The sequence below is a fragment of the Schistocerca cancellata genome, chromosome 2 (assembly GCF_023864275.1).
Source record: "Schistocerca cancellata isolate TAMUIC-IGC-003103 chromosome 2, iqSchCanc2.1, whole genome shotgun sequence".
In the NCBI taxonomy this organism is placed as follows: domain Eukaryota; kingdom Metazoa; phylum Arthropoda; class Insecta; order Orthoptera; family Acrididae; genus Schistocerca; species Schistocerca cancellata.
Genome location: NC_064627.1, coordinates 109,667,061 through 109,687,511, shown reverse-complemented (window position 1 = coordinate 109,687,511; position 20,451 = coordinate 109,667,061). Strand labels below are relative to the sequence as shown.

Sequence of the window (20,451 nt, the reverse complement as noted above, 5' to 3'; positions counted from 1 at the left end):
CTATTTATGCAGGACGAAATATTAGATCCAATTTTGGCCACCAGTTACAATATCTGGCCCTGTGAGTGCAAGAAAGACGTATGGAAATCTTTCCACATGCAATGGATTAGAAACGAGATGAGGATAGTACAAGTCAAATAATGAGTAAGGCATAATTTCGATTTTATTATTAACTGCCATTTACACACTTCGTTCAGTATGAGCACAGATGATGTTGACGAGATGCTGTACATCGCCAGATTTTCACCTGGTGGCCAAAATTGGAACTAATTTTTTTACAGCGTAAATAGGTTCCGCATTAACGCGTTAGCATATGTATCAAGTTTCTCTGCCATCTCATAATCACAGCCCACACTGTACCTCTGTGAGTAGTTGGACTTCCATCTCTTATAACACATCAGTATATAATGTGAAACTGCCAGACTCTTACGACTAATACTGTAGTCGGATACAACCAAATTCTCTCTCTTCTATGGACATTTTCTTGCATTGATCCGACCGGTACAGCAGAATGCTAACTTGAGACATCTGTACGTGAGCCAGACCTAGATATAATCCGTGCAGTGTATAAACGATCATGGCTGGTGTACCAGAATTTCTGTGTGTGGTTTTTACGCGGATTCCCGCATTCCTTTGGGCAGATTCTGACCCGAGACCGGATTTCCTCCTCAGTAAATTCTATACAGAAACAGTTCAAATAGGATTTTGCAGGGAATAAAGTGTTACACAATTCACAGACAAACGGTGCACACTTTTCCCTCCTTTAACTAGCTGACAACTGCAGCATCAGGGAGTGTATAGTACTCTAAAGTTAAGTATAATTAACTTGCCAAATCCTGAGTACAGCTGACCCCATGCTAGACGGAATTATCACTAAGACGAAGTATTGCTTGTGGTTATACATATTCAACAGAGTTGAAGTTCAGTTCCTCATGCGGCTGTACTGTGATTTTCGATCCATATATCATTGTTACTGGTCATCAGCGATAGTCGTCATTGGACCATTTGAGATTACTGGTGACCTTATCAAGTAAATCGTCTGTGTCTGTTGAAATCTTCAGCGCTGCTACTTAGTTTCTGTTGATCATTGGACATCCAGTGTAATGGTTTCTATGAGTAAAACATTGTTTGATCCATTCACATAACTGAGAAAATCCAGTTATTGGATCAGTGCAGTACCTTCATAAATGGTTCAAATGGCTCTGAGCACTATGGGACTTAACTTCTTAGGTGATCAGTTCCATAGAACTTAGAACTACTTAAACCTAACTAACCTAACGACATCACACACATCAATGCCCGAGGCAGGATTCAAACCTTCGACGGTAGCGGTCGCGCGGTTCCAGACTGTAGTACCTAGAACCGCTCGGCCACTCAGGCCGGTGCTGTACCTTCACAACCGTTTTCTTATCAAGTCCATGCTGCTGATTTGTACAGAAATTTCTTCTGATTGAGGAATGGTATAACTCTATATTCTTAAAGCACCATTTGAAAACCTATTGTACACATCTTTGTGTGTCTCCCTGTCATTATATTAACACTAAGAACACGAATACCTCATTAGACTAGGAATACCAGTTCGTGCCCTGATTGCATTGTTGCCTATTTCCCCCACTCGCACCTGTCACATCAGTGATGACATAATGATTTAATACAAGATTTCTCTCCCTCCCCTGCTCATACAGGCCACATATAAATGGCAGAAAATTTAAAAAAGTGTGTGGGAATACAAAAACTGAAGGGAGATTCTAAAAAGTCCAATTGCACTAGACGGTTTTCCCTCACTTCTATGATGTGCCAGAGCTCACTTCTCTTAAATGTAAATTGGCGGAAAATCGAAGTTTTGGTTGAAATTCCAAGTTGTCCGATCTGGGAACATAAACACAGCCCCATGACATTACAATTACCGATGGTAGGCCTGGGAATATGAGCACAGCTTTACGATATCACAATTAAACACTGTGATCGAAAATGGCGGATGTGACAGCTGAAGATAGCGATCGAAAATCGCTTTTCTGTGGATACAAACACAACCCTATGACGTCACAGTCCAAGATGCCGACTCATGATTGAGCTTGGAATACGAGCATAGCCAGGTGATGTTATTATCTCACATGACGACCTGTGGAATATGAGTGCATCCTGTATGATTGTCAGACAGATTTCCCCACCTCTTTGATGTCAGAATTCAAGATGGTTCACTTGGAGTTATGGGCACAACCTGCATGGTTGCCAGCTCATTTATGCTAAGTACAGAATCCTATCCTAAGTACTAAATGTCAGGAAATTAAAAAATCCATAGTTTTCTCCAGTCAGATGATATTATAGAGTAAGTTTAAATCCACTTGTGCTATGCTTAAAGAACTACACTCCTGGAAATGGAAAAAAGAACACATTGACACCGGTGTGTCAGACCCACCATACTTGCTCCGGACACTGCGAGAGGGCTGTACAAGCAATGATCACACGAACGGCACAGCGGACACACTAGGAACCGCGGTGTTGGCCGTCGAATGGCGCTAGCTGCGCAGCATTTGTGCACCGCCGCCATCAGTGTCAGCCAGTTTGCCGTGGCATACGGAGCTCCATCGCAGTCTTTAACACTGGTAGCATGCCGCGACAGCGTGGACGTGAACCGTATGTGCAGTTGACGGACTTTGAGCGAGGGCGTATAGTGGGCATGCGGGAGGCCGGGTGGACGTACCGCCGAATTGCTCAACACGTGGGGCGTGAGGTCTCCACAGTACATCGATGTTGTCGCCAGTGGTCGGCGGAAGGTGCATGTGCCCGTCGACCTGGGACCGGACCTCAGCGACGCACGGATGCACGCCAAGACCGTAGGATCCTACGCAGTGCCGTAGGGGACCGCACCGCCACTTCCCAGCAAATTAGGGACACTGTTGCTCCTGGGGTATCGGCGAGGACCATTCGCAACCGTGTCCATGAAGCTGGGCTACGGTCCCGCACACCGTTAGGCCGTCTTCCGCTCACGCCCCAACATCGTGCAGCCCGCCTCCAGTGGTGTCGCGACAGGCGTGAATGGAGGGACGAATGGAGACGTGTCGTCTTCAGCGATGAGAGTCGCTTCTGCCTTGGTGCCAATGATGGTCGTATGCGTGTTTGGCGCCGTGCAGGTGAGCGCCACAATCAGGACTGCATACGACCGAGGCACACAGGGCCAACACCCGGCATCATGGTGTGGGGAGCGATCTCCTACACTGGCCGTACACCGCTGGTGATCGTCGAGGGGACACTGAATAGTGCACGGTACATCCAAACCGTCATCGAACCCATCGTTCTACCATTTCTAGACCGGCAAGGGAACTTGCTGTTCCAACAGGACAATGCACGTCCGCATGTATCCCGTGCCACCCAACGTGCTCTAGAAGGTGTAAGTCAACTACCCTGGCCAGCAAGATTCCGGATATGTCCCCCATTGAGCATGTTTGGGACTGGATGAAGCGTCGTCTCACGCGGTCTGCACGTCCAGCACGAACGCTGGTCCAACTGAGGCGCCAGGTGGAAATGGCATGGCAGGCCGTTCCACAGGACTACATCCAGCATCTCTACGATCGTCTCCATGGGAGAATAGCAGCCTGCATTGCTGCGAAAGGTGGATATACAGTGTACTAGTGCCGACATTGTGCATGCTCTGTTGCCTGTGTCTATGTGCCTGTGGTTCTGTCAGTGTGATCATGTGATGTATCTGACCCCAGGAATGTGTCAATAAAGTTTCCCCTTCCTGGGACAATGAATTCACGGTGTTCTTATTTCAATTTCCAGGAGTGTATTACCAGTAGTGGGATACGATAGGAACAGCGCCATCTTTGTCATTCAAACAGCACAGCATGGAAAGACTCCTTTCCACACGCCACCACCTCCCACATCCGATGTCGTGCTAAGAGCACCAGACCCACATACACCGCTGCTGTAACGTAAGGTCCAGAGTGCAAGCAGAGAGTCACGCCACTTGAGTGTTGGGACGTCTGTGGGCATCAGCTGTCAAGCTGTCAAGCACTGCTGCACCACTAATAGCAGTTGGAGAAGGCTACTGGTAAGACCTCTGCACCACCACTGGTATAACTAAAACCATTACGACTACTACTACCACTACTGTTTCAAAGCCCATAAGAAAATTTGGGATAACACAAGCTAGCTAGTCGGAATGACGTTGCGGAGAGCCAGTGCATGCATACTCTCAGTTTGATAGCCTAACACTGAGTGGAAGATATAAGTTCCAATTCACATAGATTTTATGTTGCTGTTATAGTACTGGCACCAGCACCACAACGCCTCTAAAATCACAGCTCACGTGATCTAACTTAAAATGGCGGGGAGGAGAATCCAACAATCAAAAAGTACAAATGTACTGTAACTCATATTGAAAATGGCGGGAAATTTAAAATGAGCTTTAGCCCATGCATCTGTCACAAGTCATTGTGATACTTCAAATATCTTCGACGGAAAATGAGAAATTCAAGTATATTCACACTTGACTGTGGTAGCAACATTACGAGCGACGCAGACATTGGTGATGGTAGAAGCTCAGAGTCTGCTCCAGCGTATCAGGTGAACCATGAAATGTTACTGATGTGATGATTGGTGCATATGCTGGATGTACTGGAAACAATTCTATGTCTTGATCCAATACATCAGGCACTGCATCATGGAGTCATCTTTGTGCTGACTTGATCTCTACTGCCGCTAATATGTATCAGGTACTGCATCAGCTGTGTCAGGGAACTGATGGACAAATGAATGAAAACTGAGAAAAATATATTCACATACATGCAATGAATGATAATGATGAACACTGAGGGGTTGGTGTACTAGTTTCATTTTTGTCTAGAGGTGGCAGATCTCTGATGACACCTCATGATGATCAACCTTTCACTGGGGTGTACTGAACACATCTACCAGGTTCACCTGGTGAGTGGACATTGAGGATGTGACAGGTAGAAAACTACACTACCATGGAAACTAGAACAACTATTTTGAACTGGCAGCATTGTAGACTGCACTTATATCTCCAGGTCCGCTAATTTGTATTGCCATGTTGGATTTTGATGTCACTGATGACATTATCAATCACCATCTTCAGTTCTATACTGAGAACCATGCAGACTGCGCCAGACCCTCAAGACCGCCATCTTGTATTGCTCACCGTGTAGACTGCACTAAGGTCAGTAATTTTGTTTTCAGATCTGGGTCAAGTTGTCGCAGTTTTGTATCAGTTTGTTGCTGCAGCCTACAGGATTATAGAGGTTCTCAGTCTTACGTGATATACTTGAAAGCATCTTAGATATAAACAGAGTTGTTCAGTTTCATAGCTGAAATTATTTAGAATAAATGTTATTAACTGGTGAGATTCTGTCAGCACTATGCGTACATTTCTCTTGCCACTAGCTTGGCAGTTATTGTGGGAGAAACAGACTTAAGGGCTCTAATGTTTTCTTCTGCTCTTTTGCTAGATGTTAGTATAGCATCAGCAGCAGTTATGTTCAGACCTTTAACGCTAATGGCTTTCATTTGTTTATTTCCATCTAGGAGTTCGCTGTCATCAGTGGTCAGTGAGGTGCATATTGATAGTATTCTTTTTTTGTAAGTGTTCAGTAACGAAATGAAAAAGGCTGGCTTTGTATCATAGGCATTGGCTAAAACGAAATGCACATTTCAAATACGTGGGCACTGTGTACAGTATCGATCTCAAGATTCAGCGCCTATGAGTACAAGATTTTCATGCTAACTACACTCCTGGAAATGGGAAAAAGAACACATTAACACCGGTGTGTCAGACCCACCATACTTACTCCGGACACTGCGAGAGGGCTGTACAAGCAATGATCACACGCACGGCACAGCGGACACACCAGGAACCGCGGTGTTGGCCGTCGAATGGCGCTAGCTGCGCAGCATTTGTGCACCGCCGCCGTCAGTGTCAGCCAGTTTGCCGTGGCATACGGAGCTCCATCGCAGTCTTTAACACTGGTAGCATGCCGCGACAGCGTGGACGTGAACCGTATGTGCAGTTGACGGACTTTGAGCGAGGGCGTATAGTGGGCATGCGGGAGGCCGGATGGACGTACCGCCGAATTGCTCAACACGTGGGGCGTGAGGTCTCCACAGTACATCGATGTTGTCGCCAGTGGTCGGCGGAAGGTGCACGTGCCCGTCGACCTGGGACCGGACCGCAGCGACGCACGGATGCACGCCAAGACCGTAGGATCCTACGCAGTGCCGTAGGGGACCGCACCGCCACTTCTCAGCAAATTAGGGACACTGTTGCTCCTGGGGTATCGGTGAGGACCATTCGCAACCGTCTCCATGAAGCTGGGCTACGGTCCCGCACACCGTTAGGCCGTCTTCCGCTCACGCCCCAACATCCTGCAGCCCGCCTCCAGTGGTGTCGCGACAGGCGTGAATGGAGGGACGAATGGAGACGTGTCGTCTTCATCGATGAGAGTCGCTTCTGCCTTGGTGCCAATGATGGTCGTATGCGTGTTTGGCGCTGTGCAGGTGAGCGCCACAATCAGGACTGCATACGACCGAGGCACACAGGGCCAACACCCGGCATCATGGTGTGGGGAGCGATCTCCTACACTGGCCGTGCACCACTGGTGATCGTCGAGGGGACACTGAATAGTGCACGGTACATCCAAACCGTCATCGAACCCATCGTTCTACCATTCCTAGACCGGCAAGGGAACTTGCTGTTCCAACAGGACAATGCACGTCCGCATGTATCCCGTGCCACCCAACGTGCTCTAGAAGGTGTAAGTCAACTACCCTGGCCAGCAAGATCTCCGGATCTGTCCCCCATTGAGCATGTTTGGGACTGGATGAAGCGTCGTCTCACGCGGTCTGCACGTCCAGCACGAACGCTGGTCCAACTGAGGCGCCAGGTGGAAATGGCATGGCAAGCCGTTCCACAGGACTACATCCAGCATCTCTACGATCGTCTCCATGGGAGAATAGCAGCCTGCATTGCTGCGAAAGGTGGATATACACTGTACTAGTGCCGACATTGTGCATGCTCTGTTGCCTGTGTCTATGTGCCTGTGGTTCTGTCAGTGTGATCATGTGATGTATCTGACCCCAGGAATGTGTCAATAAAGTTTCCCCTTCCTGGGACAATGAATTCACGGTGTTCTTATTTCAATTTCCAGGAGTGTATATTAAGCTACAAACTGCGATCTTAGTGAGACATAGTACGAATCAGTAAGTCTCCCACCCCTTGTATGGGCCTATCTTTTGAGTGTGGGCCTTGTGGTTGGGGAAGCAGCGAGGCAGGGACTTGGTATCGGGCAGCTGATGTGAGCAGCAGTGAAGACAGAGTTTGTACTGAGATGCACAGAAAAGTCAGTTTCAGTTCGGCCTGTATCTTGGACGTGGGGACCCTAGTGGTCGGTCATTTGGGTCATTGTCGATTCATCTCCTGCATAAGCTCGGCTTATTTCCAAGGAGGATATGGTGAAGGCAGCTCAGCAGACTGACATAGCCACACTACAGGTGCCGCAAGGAGGAAGACGTTTTCTGCACCCCCAATCTTCCAACAACACCAGGAGTTATTATTCAGCTGACACCTAACAAACGCTTCTTAGTAAGGTTGTATAAGACACCTGTCCCGCTTTTCTGGGGCCCCCTGTTTGTCTGTGATAAATCTCAACCAGATGTGCTAACAGAATCCTCTGGCCAAAGAATCCTAGGTAGCCACCGCCTTTGCTACCGACTGGAACTTATGTAAGTTAAATTGGGTGCGCTTTGGTCTGTCGACTGGAGCGGCTGTACTCTCCAGATCCCTTGGTTCGGTGCTCAGAGACGTAAAATTTAAATTCGTTTTTAATTACCTTGACCACGTCAGCATATGTAATGCATCGCTTGCTGAGCGCTTTAACCATTAGCACCATCTTTTGGAGCATGTGACGGAGAAGGAGTCAACCGTCAACCGATCTAAAGTTACACTAGTACTTCAGGAGATCTTTTTTTTGGGTCATTTGGTGTCTGATGTGGGAGTCAGTATTGAGAAGTCTAGAACTGGGGTCATTTACAGCTTTTTCCCGCCCAAGATCAAGAACGGTGTTTCCTGATTCATCAGCATGACGTACGTTTTCGTCAGTTCGTTCCCAGTCTTTCTGAGCTGACGACGCCTTTAAATAAGATGGTTAAAAAAAAATCGGGAGCTGCTTCTATGGACTGAGAGCCAGAATGTAGATTTGATATACTAGAGGCCACCTAGCTTAACAGAAAGAAATTCTAACAGAAAGAAGAAGGTTCTGCTGTAGGTAGTTCGCACGGTAGAAGTGTTGGCCAGCAGTTGCAGGAAGTTTTGTGGAGTGAGTACCAGGTCACCAGCATTGTGGAGCCTAGTGCAGGGGTGGCACAGGTTACTGAAGCATTGAGGAGTTAAGCAGGAATTAAAATAAAAAAAACAACAGAATCCGGTTGTGATTATGAGTGGATCAGGGAACAGTCATGATAGGGATGGGCAATATGATATACGTGGTGACCTGGTAAAGAAAGCTACTCAAACTGGGGCACTAATGTGCACTTCATTCAATTGTTTCAGCGCCATGATCGGCCTCATCTTAATGCTGCTCTTAGGTGTTTTAATAAAGAACAGGAGAAGGTACTGATGGAAAAGAGCATGAGTCACATTGCAGTGGGGCCAGTCGAGTCTGTCAATAGGTCGGGTTTCACTAGCCATAGCCCTCAACTCAGTAGGTATTGGAAGAGGAGGCTGGCAAAACTTACAGATGACCATGTAATGGGTGGAGGTGGGATCACTCCTGGAAAATTCGTTAGAGCTGCACCTTTTTTTTTAGAATGAAGTCAGCTGATAGGTATACCTGCTTAAAGGAGCTTCAGTTGAGCATCCCAATGACCTCCGTTCCACTGCTGATTCTTTTATTAATTTCTATCTCTGACTTTCCGTAAAAACAATTAATCCTGTGCAACGAGAGAATTTTTCTATTGTATTCTTGGCTAAGGAGAACACTATCATGTGTTTTTATCGCTCACAGAAAGAGTGTTTACATATGAATTTATTTATTTAAATCAACAAATTAATAAGGTCACCGAAGTTTCCATAACAGCATTAAATATTTTCGAAATTTTCTATTGAGATCTGTATTGCACCACTGCAAACATAGACGAAAAGAGGTAAATACTACCTAGTGATAACCACTGCTGTCATTTCTTCTTAGTCTTGAGTCTCCACAAATCATCTAAATTGTAGAATGGAAAGATATGGGCTGTGTGTGGCATGTGATGAAATCAAACACTGGAAAAGACCCTTCAGTAAAATGTTCATAATACACAAAATCGTCGAATTTTGGAGTTCTAGTTTTAAAATGTGTTGTCTGAGAAAATGGAACACTGAGTATGGAAGACAAAAATAAATTGTCTGAATTGCCAAGCATCATTTTCACAGCGAATATTGATTCACAGTGAAGAAATTCCACAATAGAAACCTGGAAACTAAATACATTCTCAACAGCATTATTTTTAATGGGCTATAATGACTAACGAGATATCCTTCTTACAAATGCTTTTTATTTTCTGCTGCAGTTACAGAACATTGTAAGAAATATGCATTGAATCTCTGGTGGCGTGTTTTGTCCGAGTTGTTGGTTTCAGCTGCTGATGTTAGTGGCTGTATTTCCCATAGCCTCCATAGCCTCCAGCAATGCCCCCAGAGTAGCCACCGCTGTAGCCACCGGTGTAGCCACCGCTGTAGCCACCGCCGATGGCTCCTCCGTAGCCACCACCGTAGCCTCCACCAATGCCGCCGCCGTAGCCGCCTCCGAGACCTGCGCCGACACCAGCGCCGCCTCCCACGACGACAGGTACCGGCTGGTTGACGACGACGGGCTGTGGTACTGGTACAGGGACTGGGCTAGGGACGCTCACGGGTACTGGGACTGGCCTCTGCACAGGGACAGGGTACGGCTGTGGGACAGGCACTGGTACCGGCCTGTTGACTGGCACCGTGACAGGAACCCTGACTGGTACTGGGACAGTACGCTGCACTGGTACTGGGTACGGGATGGGGACCTGCTTGGTGATGGCGATGTTGGTTACTTGACCTCCTCCAACTGCAGAGCCGACGCCACCTCCGTAGCCACCTCCATAACCGCCACCAAAGCCGCCCCCATAGCCGCCCCCGTAACCACCGCTAATAGACGCGCCTCCGTAGCCACCGAGGGAACCAATCACACCCCTTTTTTCTACCTGCTTCTCCTCGGCCAGAGCCAGTCCGAACAGGAACACGCACACCTGAAAATGACAGCAACAGGTATCAACAGCAAAGTCTATCTTCCCCTTAAGGAGAGATACGTCTCGCTATGCTACCACATGGTAATTCTTAATAATATTAAACGTTTTCCAACAACAACCTGTCCAAAACGAAACAAAAAATATTTTAACGTAAGTGTGAAAGCGTTTGTTGTGCTTTTATGGATTCACTACATTTCAAATTCATTTCTATTTGTTCTTTAACAGAACAGGCAGTTTCATTCATTGTTTGCGTTGCTAACGCCTGACTAGAGGAATTATTACACCCGCCCACACAGATAATTACACACACACACACATCACACACACACACACACACACACACACATAGAGTTAAAGGACTCTTTCATTTGAAAGTGTCTTTTACGCTGGGTAGAAACATAGAACAATGGTCCTTACTTGTAAATATTTACGTTAGGGAGGCCTATAATAACACCTGTCTACATGGTACTCTTCAACAAACCTGAATAAAACAAACTCTGGAGGAGTATCTCAAGGTCTGTCGGCACCTCCCCCTCCGCGCCACCCCCCTCCTCACACCCTCTACGGGTCTTCTTGATACAACCGCTATGAATTAAGTTCAGTCTATGAATTTGAGTTTGTAACATTTGTTGAATGCCTTATTAGATTGATAATGTTACGGTACAAAATTATTCATTTTTATGCAGTAAAAACAGAGTCCAATAAAAAGGGATATGTCTTCTGTTATTCACCGATTACATCGTCTAACAGAAAGGGAACTGTCTCACCTTCAAGACCCCTGCCATTCATGGGAAACTTGTCTGTGCTACTTTTCTTTTGTGCTATGCAATGTTTTGATTTAGATGACTCATCCAGTGTAAGTACTTCCACTTATTTCTTGGGACGCAAAAGGTTGCAGAATACACTCCAAATAAGACTGGAACGAATGTAAATTTACCTATATCTAATGGAAATAATTAACCTGCTCATGTAACTCGGCAACAAAAGCAAAGTAAACGAATCTTCAGCAACAGCCCCTGCTGAATTTTTATGGTTGTTATTTAGCAACATTTAGTATAGAAGCATCAAAGTAGACTTTAATATTGTTGGACAACAAGCATTTGTCCATTGACAGGAGTAAATGGTAGGATAGAGTTCACTCAAAATGTGCACTGCTGTGCTCTGCTTAATCTAACCCAGCTCAGACTTCATGTGTAATGTCTATACTTGGCGCGTTGTCTCAGCACTTAACGCGAGCGTGAATCGTAAACTGTTCTTCCTTTATAAAATAATTTGTATTCGGTTCCATTCAGAAACATTAACACTCAAGTTAAAACCCAGTTTAAATACGCCCCTTAAGTATGGTTAAAACCGATTGTGTGCATCGGAGAGGTCGTATGGTGCTATGAGCGTCGACACTCTACGAAATAAACTATACTAAACAGAAGTTAGTTGTTTGTTGCCACTGTGAGGAATTCTGTTTGCTGCCATATTTGTCTTTGAGAAACTATGCTGTGTATGTAAAATTGACTCATTCAGCATCATAGCAGAGGACTGTAATATGATCAATGAAGACGTAAACGAAACATGAAATATCGGCTTTGGTATATTTCAGTGATAGTTATATTCAGCTTATGATCCTTAGTAGGTAGTCACCACAATACGCTGTTACAATAAGGAAATACAGTTTGTCAAACGATTCAGGTTTTGATACGTCACAATTATCCTTTACTTCAAAAAGATGATTTTCGAAAATATGATCAACATAAAACGCATCTGAAACTGAGATATGAATACCACACAAGTCTTCCCAATCTTTGTCGGTACTGATTCACGTTTACTGTGAATGAGTAATTAAGATCGCACAGATCCAGCCAATTTGTTCTAGAATTACTGAATTTATTAATCCGTTACCCCTCCTTTATATCTTGTCCTTATTTTCATCATCAGCTAACAATGACTGCACATGCACTAAGGTGAAATGCTATCCCTAAGGTTTTCTTAGAATGAAGGAACGTTGCAGCAAAGACAGCACTGGGAGTTATTTAAGAAAATGCCCCAAAAATTTTATTCCATCCTATATTTAATAGTAAAAAGTAATATAAATCTGTTATCTTCTACTAATGTTTTTTTAATTCATGAACAAAAGGATCATATGCTTTCTACTGACGGTGCTTGTGAATATCACTCTTTCACAGTCACTAGATGAAGGTGACCACCACAACACAGTAGAACTTACGGAGCGGAACTTACATGTCGAGAAACTACTCACCAGGATCCTCATTGCTGCTGCTGAAGGTGGTACAGTTGGAGCAAGCAATGACTGATGCCACTGTGGGGTTTCCGTGCGGCTTATATACACCGCCTATTTCCCCCACCCGACGGCAACAAGCGAGGTGTGTCGCGCTTTCTCAGAGCATTACTGCAATTAGCCTAGCTTGATGATGGCTACATGGAGCGACCGTCTGTTCGACGCCATAATTCGTAAGATCAAATGTACATAATCAAAAACACTGGATAAGAAACTTTTACAAATAATTACGTGTTTAAGAAGTACACGTTTATTTACAGCAACATAGTCCTCCGAAGGGGTCCTAGAAAAACGTGACTATATGCATGTTTCCTCGTTTTAAAACCCTCCACAATGAAAATTATTTCGTGTCTTGGTATTAGAAGAATACTTTGTGAGCTGATGGAGGATTATGAAATGACACACAGAACAATTATGGTTCTTACAACGTTACTGGACACATGGGCTTCCATTTTAGAGACCACAAGAAGAATTTTGATTTTATATGGCTTTGAACATCTACTTACGTTATTCATTTAGATGGAAGACAAGAAAAAAATGTATAAGTGCCTGGTATACGAACAGACTGTCAAGAAATGTTGGTTACCCATTTTAGAAAAAGTTCAGTACACTTGTTTGCTTTCAACGTTATAGAATCAATAATATGGAGCAATAACGTGTAAATACGTAAACTCGGAAGAAGTTTTCAATATCATCTTTAAATAGCATACGGTAAATCATATCGTAAACAAGTACTTCACCACAGTTATATTTCTACAACAGTTTTGTAGCATCAAACCAGAGTACTGACTCCCTTCACATCTAAAATCTGAATCGTTATAAACGACCTAATTTGATATTCTGTATTCTTTCAACTGATCAGATGCTAAGAGGTAATTTGTTTTCTTAATAAATACATATTACAGCTACTTTGACATCACTAATGTGACGACTTTGACATTCGTAAAGGTAACTGGAGATAATGGGCTTCAGAGGAAACAGTTGTAAAGAATACACTGAAATACAGCCAGACAATCAGGTAAAATAGAAGAGAAGAAAGGAAAACAATCAGGAACTCTTGGGACTAAAATATGAGAATGGGAAATGGAAATTGAGAAGTAATAAAGAAGTTTATTCAAAAAAAGAGTAAATATCAGACACGATTAGGAAGAGAAGAGTTACATTCTATGAATACCTAAAACGACTGAATGAAAACAGGATAACAAAAAGAATTTTAGCTTGTTTGACAGAAACCGCAAAACATCAACGACGTGGGTAAAAGAAATTGAAGAAGCCCTGAGGGAAATGGAAATAATGTGAGGAAGGAATAGGAGAATGAGAAACGTTCACAGTAAAAGTAAAAGATTTCGAGGGTTTCCAGAAGAAAACAAAGAAAAAGACAGGTGCAATATGGACAGAAGAACGAAGAGAAAAACACAGGGGGAGAATGAAAAATTACTTGAAAGAAAGAAAGAAGAAAAGAAATATGTAAGTTATTCCATGTGGTCCTTAGTAGGCCAAAGCAATATTTTTAAAAAAAAGGAAATCTCATTTTATGGTTATCCAAATCAGATTTTATAGGAACGTCTAGATATGCATGAGTTGTGAATGAATAAGAAATACAAGTTGTTTGTGTAGAGCGTAGATGTGATATTTATTTGCTGTAAATAAAGTTTATGTCTGTCACCTACGGAATGTACTACCTTCTATGTAACAAATCAGTTCAAATTAGTGGCATTCTGTTATTTACTTGTATTAATTGGCGCTTTGTGGCACCCGTCAAATTTAACGTATTTGTTACCTCTTCACGAGGTCCATTTCACTTTAAGACTGAGCTCCTTATTGCGTCTTATGAAAAGGCTCAATGGATGTTAAAATGCAGAGCGATTCATTTCAGCAAAACTATGGCGGCTTCTTTCCAATACGTAAGAAGCACGTAATATGAAACAGGGTCCGAAACACTCGTCATTCTGTGTACCATGAGTTTTGGACAACCAGATCTTAACATATTGCGAACGAGTCATGTAAATAAGTTTTATAGGACACATTCGATTGCATTTTCTCATAATACACATTTATACTTGTAAAACATACACTCTGTACACATTGGTACTTGTACCATACTAATGACTCAGTTTGTGTGTAGAGAGAAAAAAATTTTCTGTGCGTATAGCTCCGCAATTGCCTATAAGCTCTTAAAACATTCTCAAGATCCCTTCGCGAGATATACAGTGGAGGCACTAGAAGTCTTTCAAGTCTACCTCGGACACCGTTTCTGTAAATTTTCTGGATAGGAGTTTGTTGTAGGAACGGCACCTAATTCTCAGCGATTACCATTACTTTCGCCTTAATCTTTGGTACACTTAATAGTAAGACGTTACGATTGAAGCAACGCACCTCTGACTTCCTTCTACGTCAGGGGACAGTCCTTCTTGATAAAGATACCCCTAAAGAAATCATAGTCTAGTACGTGTTCGAATAACGTCTCGTATGCTCCAACCCTAACACATGCATTGCATTTTTCCCGGAATCTTCCTGAGGAATGTGCCCTCCATTCTCCTTCCTTGCTACTGATTTCACGTTCTCCTTTTAGCTTTCATACCGCCCTGTGGTATTACTCCGAGGTAATTAGGAGTCAGTTTGCAGCTGCTGCCTGTTACGCACCAGCAGAGCAGCAAGTTGCGAGAGCGTGCTGAAAATAATGCCTCCGATTTTTTTATGCGAAACTCTTACGGTTTTTTAATTAAGACAATCTTTATAGGCATTCTGCACCTTTATTCTTCACGTCCACGTGTTTATTTCTCAACGTAGCCACAACTGCGACTAACAAATTTCTCCCAACGAGAAGCCAGTTTCTTGACAGCATCGCTGTATTCCGTTTGGCTTTGCTGATGGAGCCAAAACCTTACCTCAGCTTGCAATGCTTCGTCACTACCAAAGTGAAGTCCTCGTAGGTGTTCTAAAAAGTTTCTGGAAACACAGGAAAATCGGGTGGGGCGAGATCTGGACTGTATGGAGGATGATCGAGGACACTGAACCTAAGGTGTGGTGTGGTCTGGCACTACCCTGCTAAACGAGAGGGTGCTCCATGGGCGGACGGATTGTTCGAAATGGAAACTCGAGTGTAGCATGCTTTTTCTCACGCGCCGACATATTTACGACCTCACACCGCCGTGTTACACGCTACAATACAGAGCCCTCTAGCAGCAGTAGACGTAAAAAGTAAATATGTAGAATGTTAGTGACGGTTATTTTATTTGGAGCCCTTTTAATAGCACAGGACAGCGGAAATTTTTTTTAAAGTTTTTTCTTACATATCTGATCTTTATAGATTTTTATGAGCTGAATCCAAATCTGGCCTTAGGTTTTTTTGTATCACCCATAGTTTTCGAGCAATATGCTTTTCACTATATAGTATAAGAATCCTGTACTATACGGTAAACGGGGAAATTAATGAAACGCTTTGTGGCAACATAAGCATGGTGTCTATTCACAGTAAGCTACCTAAAACAATGATACGTGTTAATAGAGGTTTCACTTGCCAGCTGGAATTGGTTTGTATTTTCTTTCTCTTTTTCCTTTTAAGCTCCTTGTGTAGCTTTTTCTACGATGAAACGCTTGCTGAACTTCTCGGTGGAGTGACCAACAGAAGTCCCCCATCATTTGGTGTTACAGCGGCCTTGGTAGCGTTCTTCCATCACTTTAATGTCCTGGTGAAAACGCTCTCCTTGCTCCTCAATACCATCTCCCATATTGTCCGGGAAGTAATCAAGGTGACTTCAAAAAGTGAACTTTCAGGCTCATTATACATCCTAAAATTTTAACATTGTAGCTATAATACACTCCTGGAAATGGAAAAAAGGACACATTGACACCGGTGTGTCAGACCCACCATACTTGCTCCGGACACTGCGAGAGGGCTGTACAAGCAATGATCACACGCACGGCACAGCGGACACACCAGGAACCGCGGTGTTGGCCGTCGAATGGCGCTAGCTGCGCAGCATTTGTGCACCGCCGCCGTCAGTGTCAGCCAGTTTGCCGTGGCATACGGAGCTCCATCGCAGTCTTTAACACCGGTAGCATGCCGCGACAGCGTGGACGTGAACCGTATGTGCAGTTGACGGACTTTGAGCGAGGGCGTATAGTGGGCATGCGGGAGGCCGGGTGGACGTACCGCCGAATTGCTCAACACGTGGGGCGTGAGGTCTCCACAGTACATCGATGTTGTCGCCAGTGGTCGGCGGAAGGTGCACGTGCCCGTCGACCTGGGACCGGACCGCAGCGACGCACGGATGCACGCCAAGACCGTAGGATCCTACGCAGTGCCGTAGGGGACCGCACCGCCACTTCCCAGCAAATTAGGGACACTGTTGCTCCTGGGGTATCGGCGAGGACCATTCGCAACCGTGTCCATGAAGCTGGGCTACGGTCCCGCACACCGTTAGGCCGTCTTCCGCTCACGCCCCAACATCGTGCAGCCCGCCTCCAGTGGTGTCGCGACAGGCGTGAATGGAGGGACGAATGGAGACGTGTCGTCTTCAGCGATGAGAGTCGCTTCTGCCTTGGTGCCAATGATGGTCGTATGCGTGTTTGGCGCCGTGCAGGTGAGCGCCACAATCAGGACTGCATACGACCTAGGCACACAGGGCCAACACCAGGCATCATGGTGTGGGGAGCGATCTCCTACACTGGCCGTACACCACTGGTGATCGTCGAGGGGACACTGAATAGTGCACGGTACATCCAAACCGTCATCGAACCCATCGTTCTACCATTCCTAGACCGGCAAGGGAACTTGCTGTTCCAACAGGACAATGCACGTCCGCATGTATCCCGTGCCACCCAACGTGCTCTAGAAGGTGTAAGTCAACTACCCTGGCCAGCAAGATCTCCGGATCTGTCCCCCATTGAGCATGTTTGGGACTGGATGAAGCGTCGTCTCACGCGGTCTGCACGTCCAGCACGAACGCTGGTCCAACTGAGGCGCCAGGTGGAAATGGCATTGCAAGCCGTTCCACAGGACTACATCCAGCATCTCTACGATCGTCTCCATGGGAGAATAGCAGCCTGCATTGCTGCGAAAGGTGGATATACACTGTACTAGTGCCGACATTGTGCATGCTCTGTTGCCTGTGTGTATGTGCCTGTGGTTCTGTCAGTGTGATCATGTGATGTATCTGACCCCAGGAATGTGTCAATAAAGTTTCCCCTTCCTGGGACAATGAGTTCACGGTGTTCTTATTTCAATTTCCAGGAGTGTAGAAACATATTCTGGGTCTTTTTTATGCCCATAGAACTTTGTAACGACTTGCCTGAATGATACCCACGTTTATCTGTCATTTAAGGTCATTGTGGATTCAAAGTTAACATCAACCATCGATTTTCTAATGTCAGGCCCGACAGAGACGCCTTCTTTTAGTTTAGCTTCTGAAAGGTGAGGAAACTTTTGGCAGAGATACTTAAAACATGGTCCATCTTTAGGCAAAGCCTTTACAAACTGTTTCATTAGACCTAACTTTATATGTAGATGTGGTAGGAGAATGCTTTTTGGATCTACAAGGTTTTCCGTAGAAAGTTCTTCTCTCTAGGCTTTAGACTCCCCCACAGTTCTTTCTGCACCAGTGTTGATCCCTAGCCCTACTGTCACATTCACACAAGAAACATGGAAATGTGGTAAAGCCACCTTGCTGACAAAGGAGCATGCATATTACTTTTAGATCGCCACATATCATCCAGCCATGAGCAGAACAGCCTATTTTACTAAGCACTATTTCTAGGTTTTCATAGCTTTCCTTCATATGTGCAGAATGTCCAGCAGGTATATATGCATACATGTTACCATAGTGTAATAAAACAGCCTTTAAACTAGTTTTGGATGAATCAATAAGCAGCCTCCAGTCTTACTTTTTGCATTCAGTATCAAACTCATTCATCAGACCGGGAATGTCTGAGCAGTACACTAAATCACGTTTTTGTTGAACAAAAAAAAAGAAAAGACCTCAGTCGTGAGGTTTGAGGCGCCCTGTCACGGGCTGCGCAGCCCTACCCGCCGGAGGTTCGAGTCCTCCCTCGGGCATGTGTGTATGTGTCGTTCTTAACATAAGTTAGTTTAAGTAGTGTGTAAGACTAGGGACCGATGACCTCAGCTGTTTGGTCCCATAGGGCTTCACACACATTTTTGAAAAAAAAAATCTGTTTTGAAAGATCTTGGAAAATTGCTGCTCTCACTTTCCATACCTATATATGCTGGTTCCAACTGCCAATAAGTTCTTTTCTTTTAACCTAGAGTCAAGCACTTCAACTTTTTCTTTCGTTAAGCCCAGATCCCTAACCAAATCGTTAAGCTCGGTCTGAGTAAACGATTTGGGCTCCAGACTTTCTGTATTACAATGGAATTCATCATCATCTGGTTAATGTAAATCAGATTGTACATCAGAAAATACTTCTGTTGGAATAGAATTAAAATCATCTGGAGGTTCAGGAACAGGCAAATCTACACCATGCCCTACTGGTCGGATGGCGGACGGAAGGTTAGGGTAGCCTCTTACCTTCTTCTTTTTCTAATTATGACCAGTAATATCAACACTGCTGAAGTAGCAATCATTGGAATGATTTATTGGCTCCCTCCATATCATAGGAACCGCATATCTAAAGGCTTTTTTCCCTTTTTGGACCATTTTCTCAGCTCTTCAACACACACATAACATACCTCATGCAGCGCTCGAGATTTATCTTGATCACCAAGTTTAGTTCGAAAGTGTGATGGATAAACCTTTTTCACAAAGTCTATAATGTTTCTTCGGTGTTTTTTAATCATAAATTCATCACAAATATAACTAGCACTATCAGCAGAGTTTTTACAACCACGATTATATATTGTAGTGTTTCCTGTAGGAAACGGGAAAGTGAGGATAGGTTGACAGTAAACAAAACACCATCTCTTAATACAAAAAAACTCGACCTCTTTTTGCCAGCAAACGTTTTTCAGCAGTGATACCAATGTCATCTACATACATTACGCCACTTTTTAAACATTATTTTCACTTTATAAATGCTGTTAAGTTCTTTAAAAATGGCGTAATTTAATAAATTTAACTGTAAAATGTGAATAAATGGTGGGTGATATAGCTTTTTAAGAGTCATATTTGGATTTACCACCCTAAAAATATAAGAATAAGGTATTTTAAGCAAAAAAGTTTTTCCATCGTTGGTCTGTGTAGTATTCGGAGACATTACTTTTCAGTATGCCCTCGTACATATATAGCAGAAGTTTATTTTATTTTAGTTCCTTAATTTCACGCGTGTTCTTGTATTTAAGAAGTGTAAAGTGTAGATTGGCGCAGTCTGTAGAACAGTTGTCTGGAGGGGTGTCTGATCCGGCATGTGGAGGTGCAGTTGACTGCAGGTTATGGCTCACGTCGGCACCGATGACATCTTTTAAAACTATATCTTGACCCCAGTAAAATGTCTATTGGGAAAGGTAATCAATTTCGGCCAAAATATGACCGTCTTCAGACAGTATTACACCATGATGACAGGAGAAGGTATAGTGGATCGACGAACGTCAGCTGTTTGGCCTGATCTGGTCTGGTACGAAAATGGTCGCTATTGACCGGGGCTTGTTACGTTTGGCAATAAATATTTCCAGAATGAGATTTTCAACTGCAGCGGAGTGTGCGCTGATATGAAGCTTCCTGGCAGATTGCCCGCGAAAGGCAAAGGTCCCGAGTTCGAGTCTCGGTCGGGCACACAGCATTAATCTGCCAGGAAGTTTAATAAATATTTCATTGCCATCAAGAATGTTTTGATTCAATTTTAAAATATTCTATCAAGACTAATGATATTCTCCACGAGAGTTGTTTTCATCTGTCATTTGGCTTCTGAGGCCATCTTCAGTTAATACT

General features: G+C 44.2%; 1 protein-coding gene across 1 annotated transcript in view; it reads right to left on the bottom strand.

The window, feature by feature from the left end:
- Nucleotides 1-9,645: 9,645 nt before the first annotated feature.
- The window catches only part of LOC126151333 (acanthoscurrin-1-like), a 98,053-nt gene continuing 87,247 nt past the window's right edge, over nucleotides 9,646-20,451 (bottom strand). The window contains exon 3 of the mRNA XM_049915934.1: nucleotides 9,646-10,230. Coding sequence (XP_049771891.1) covers nucleotides 9,646-10,230 — 585 coding nt within the window. The remainder of the gene's footprint in view (nucleotides 10,231-20,451) is intronic.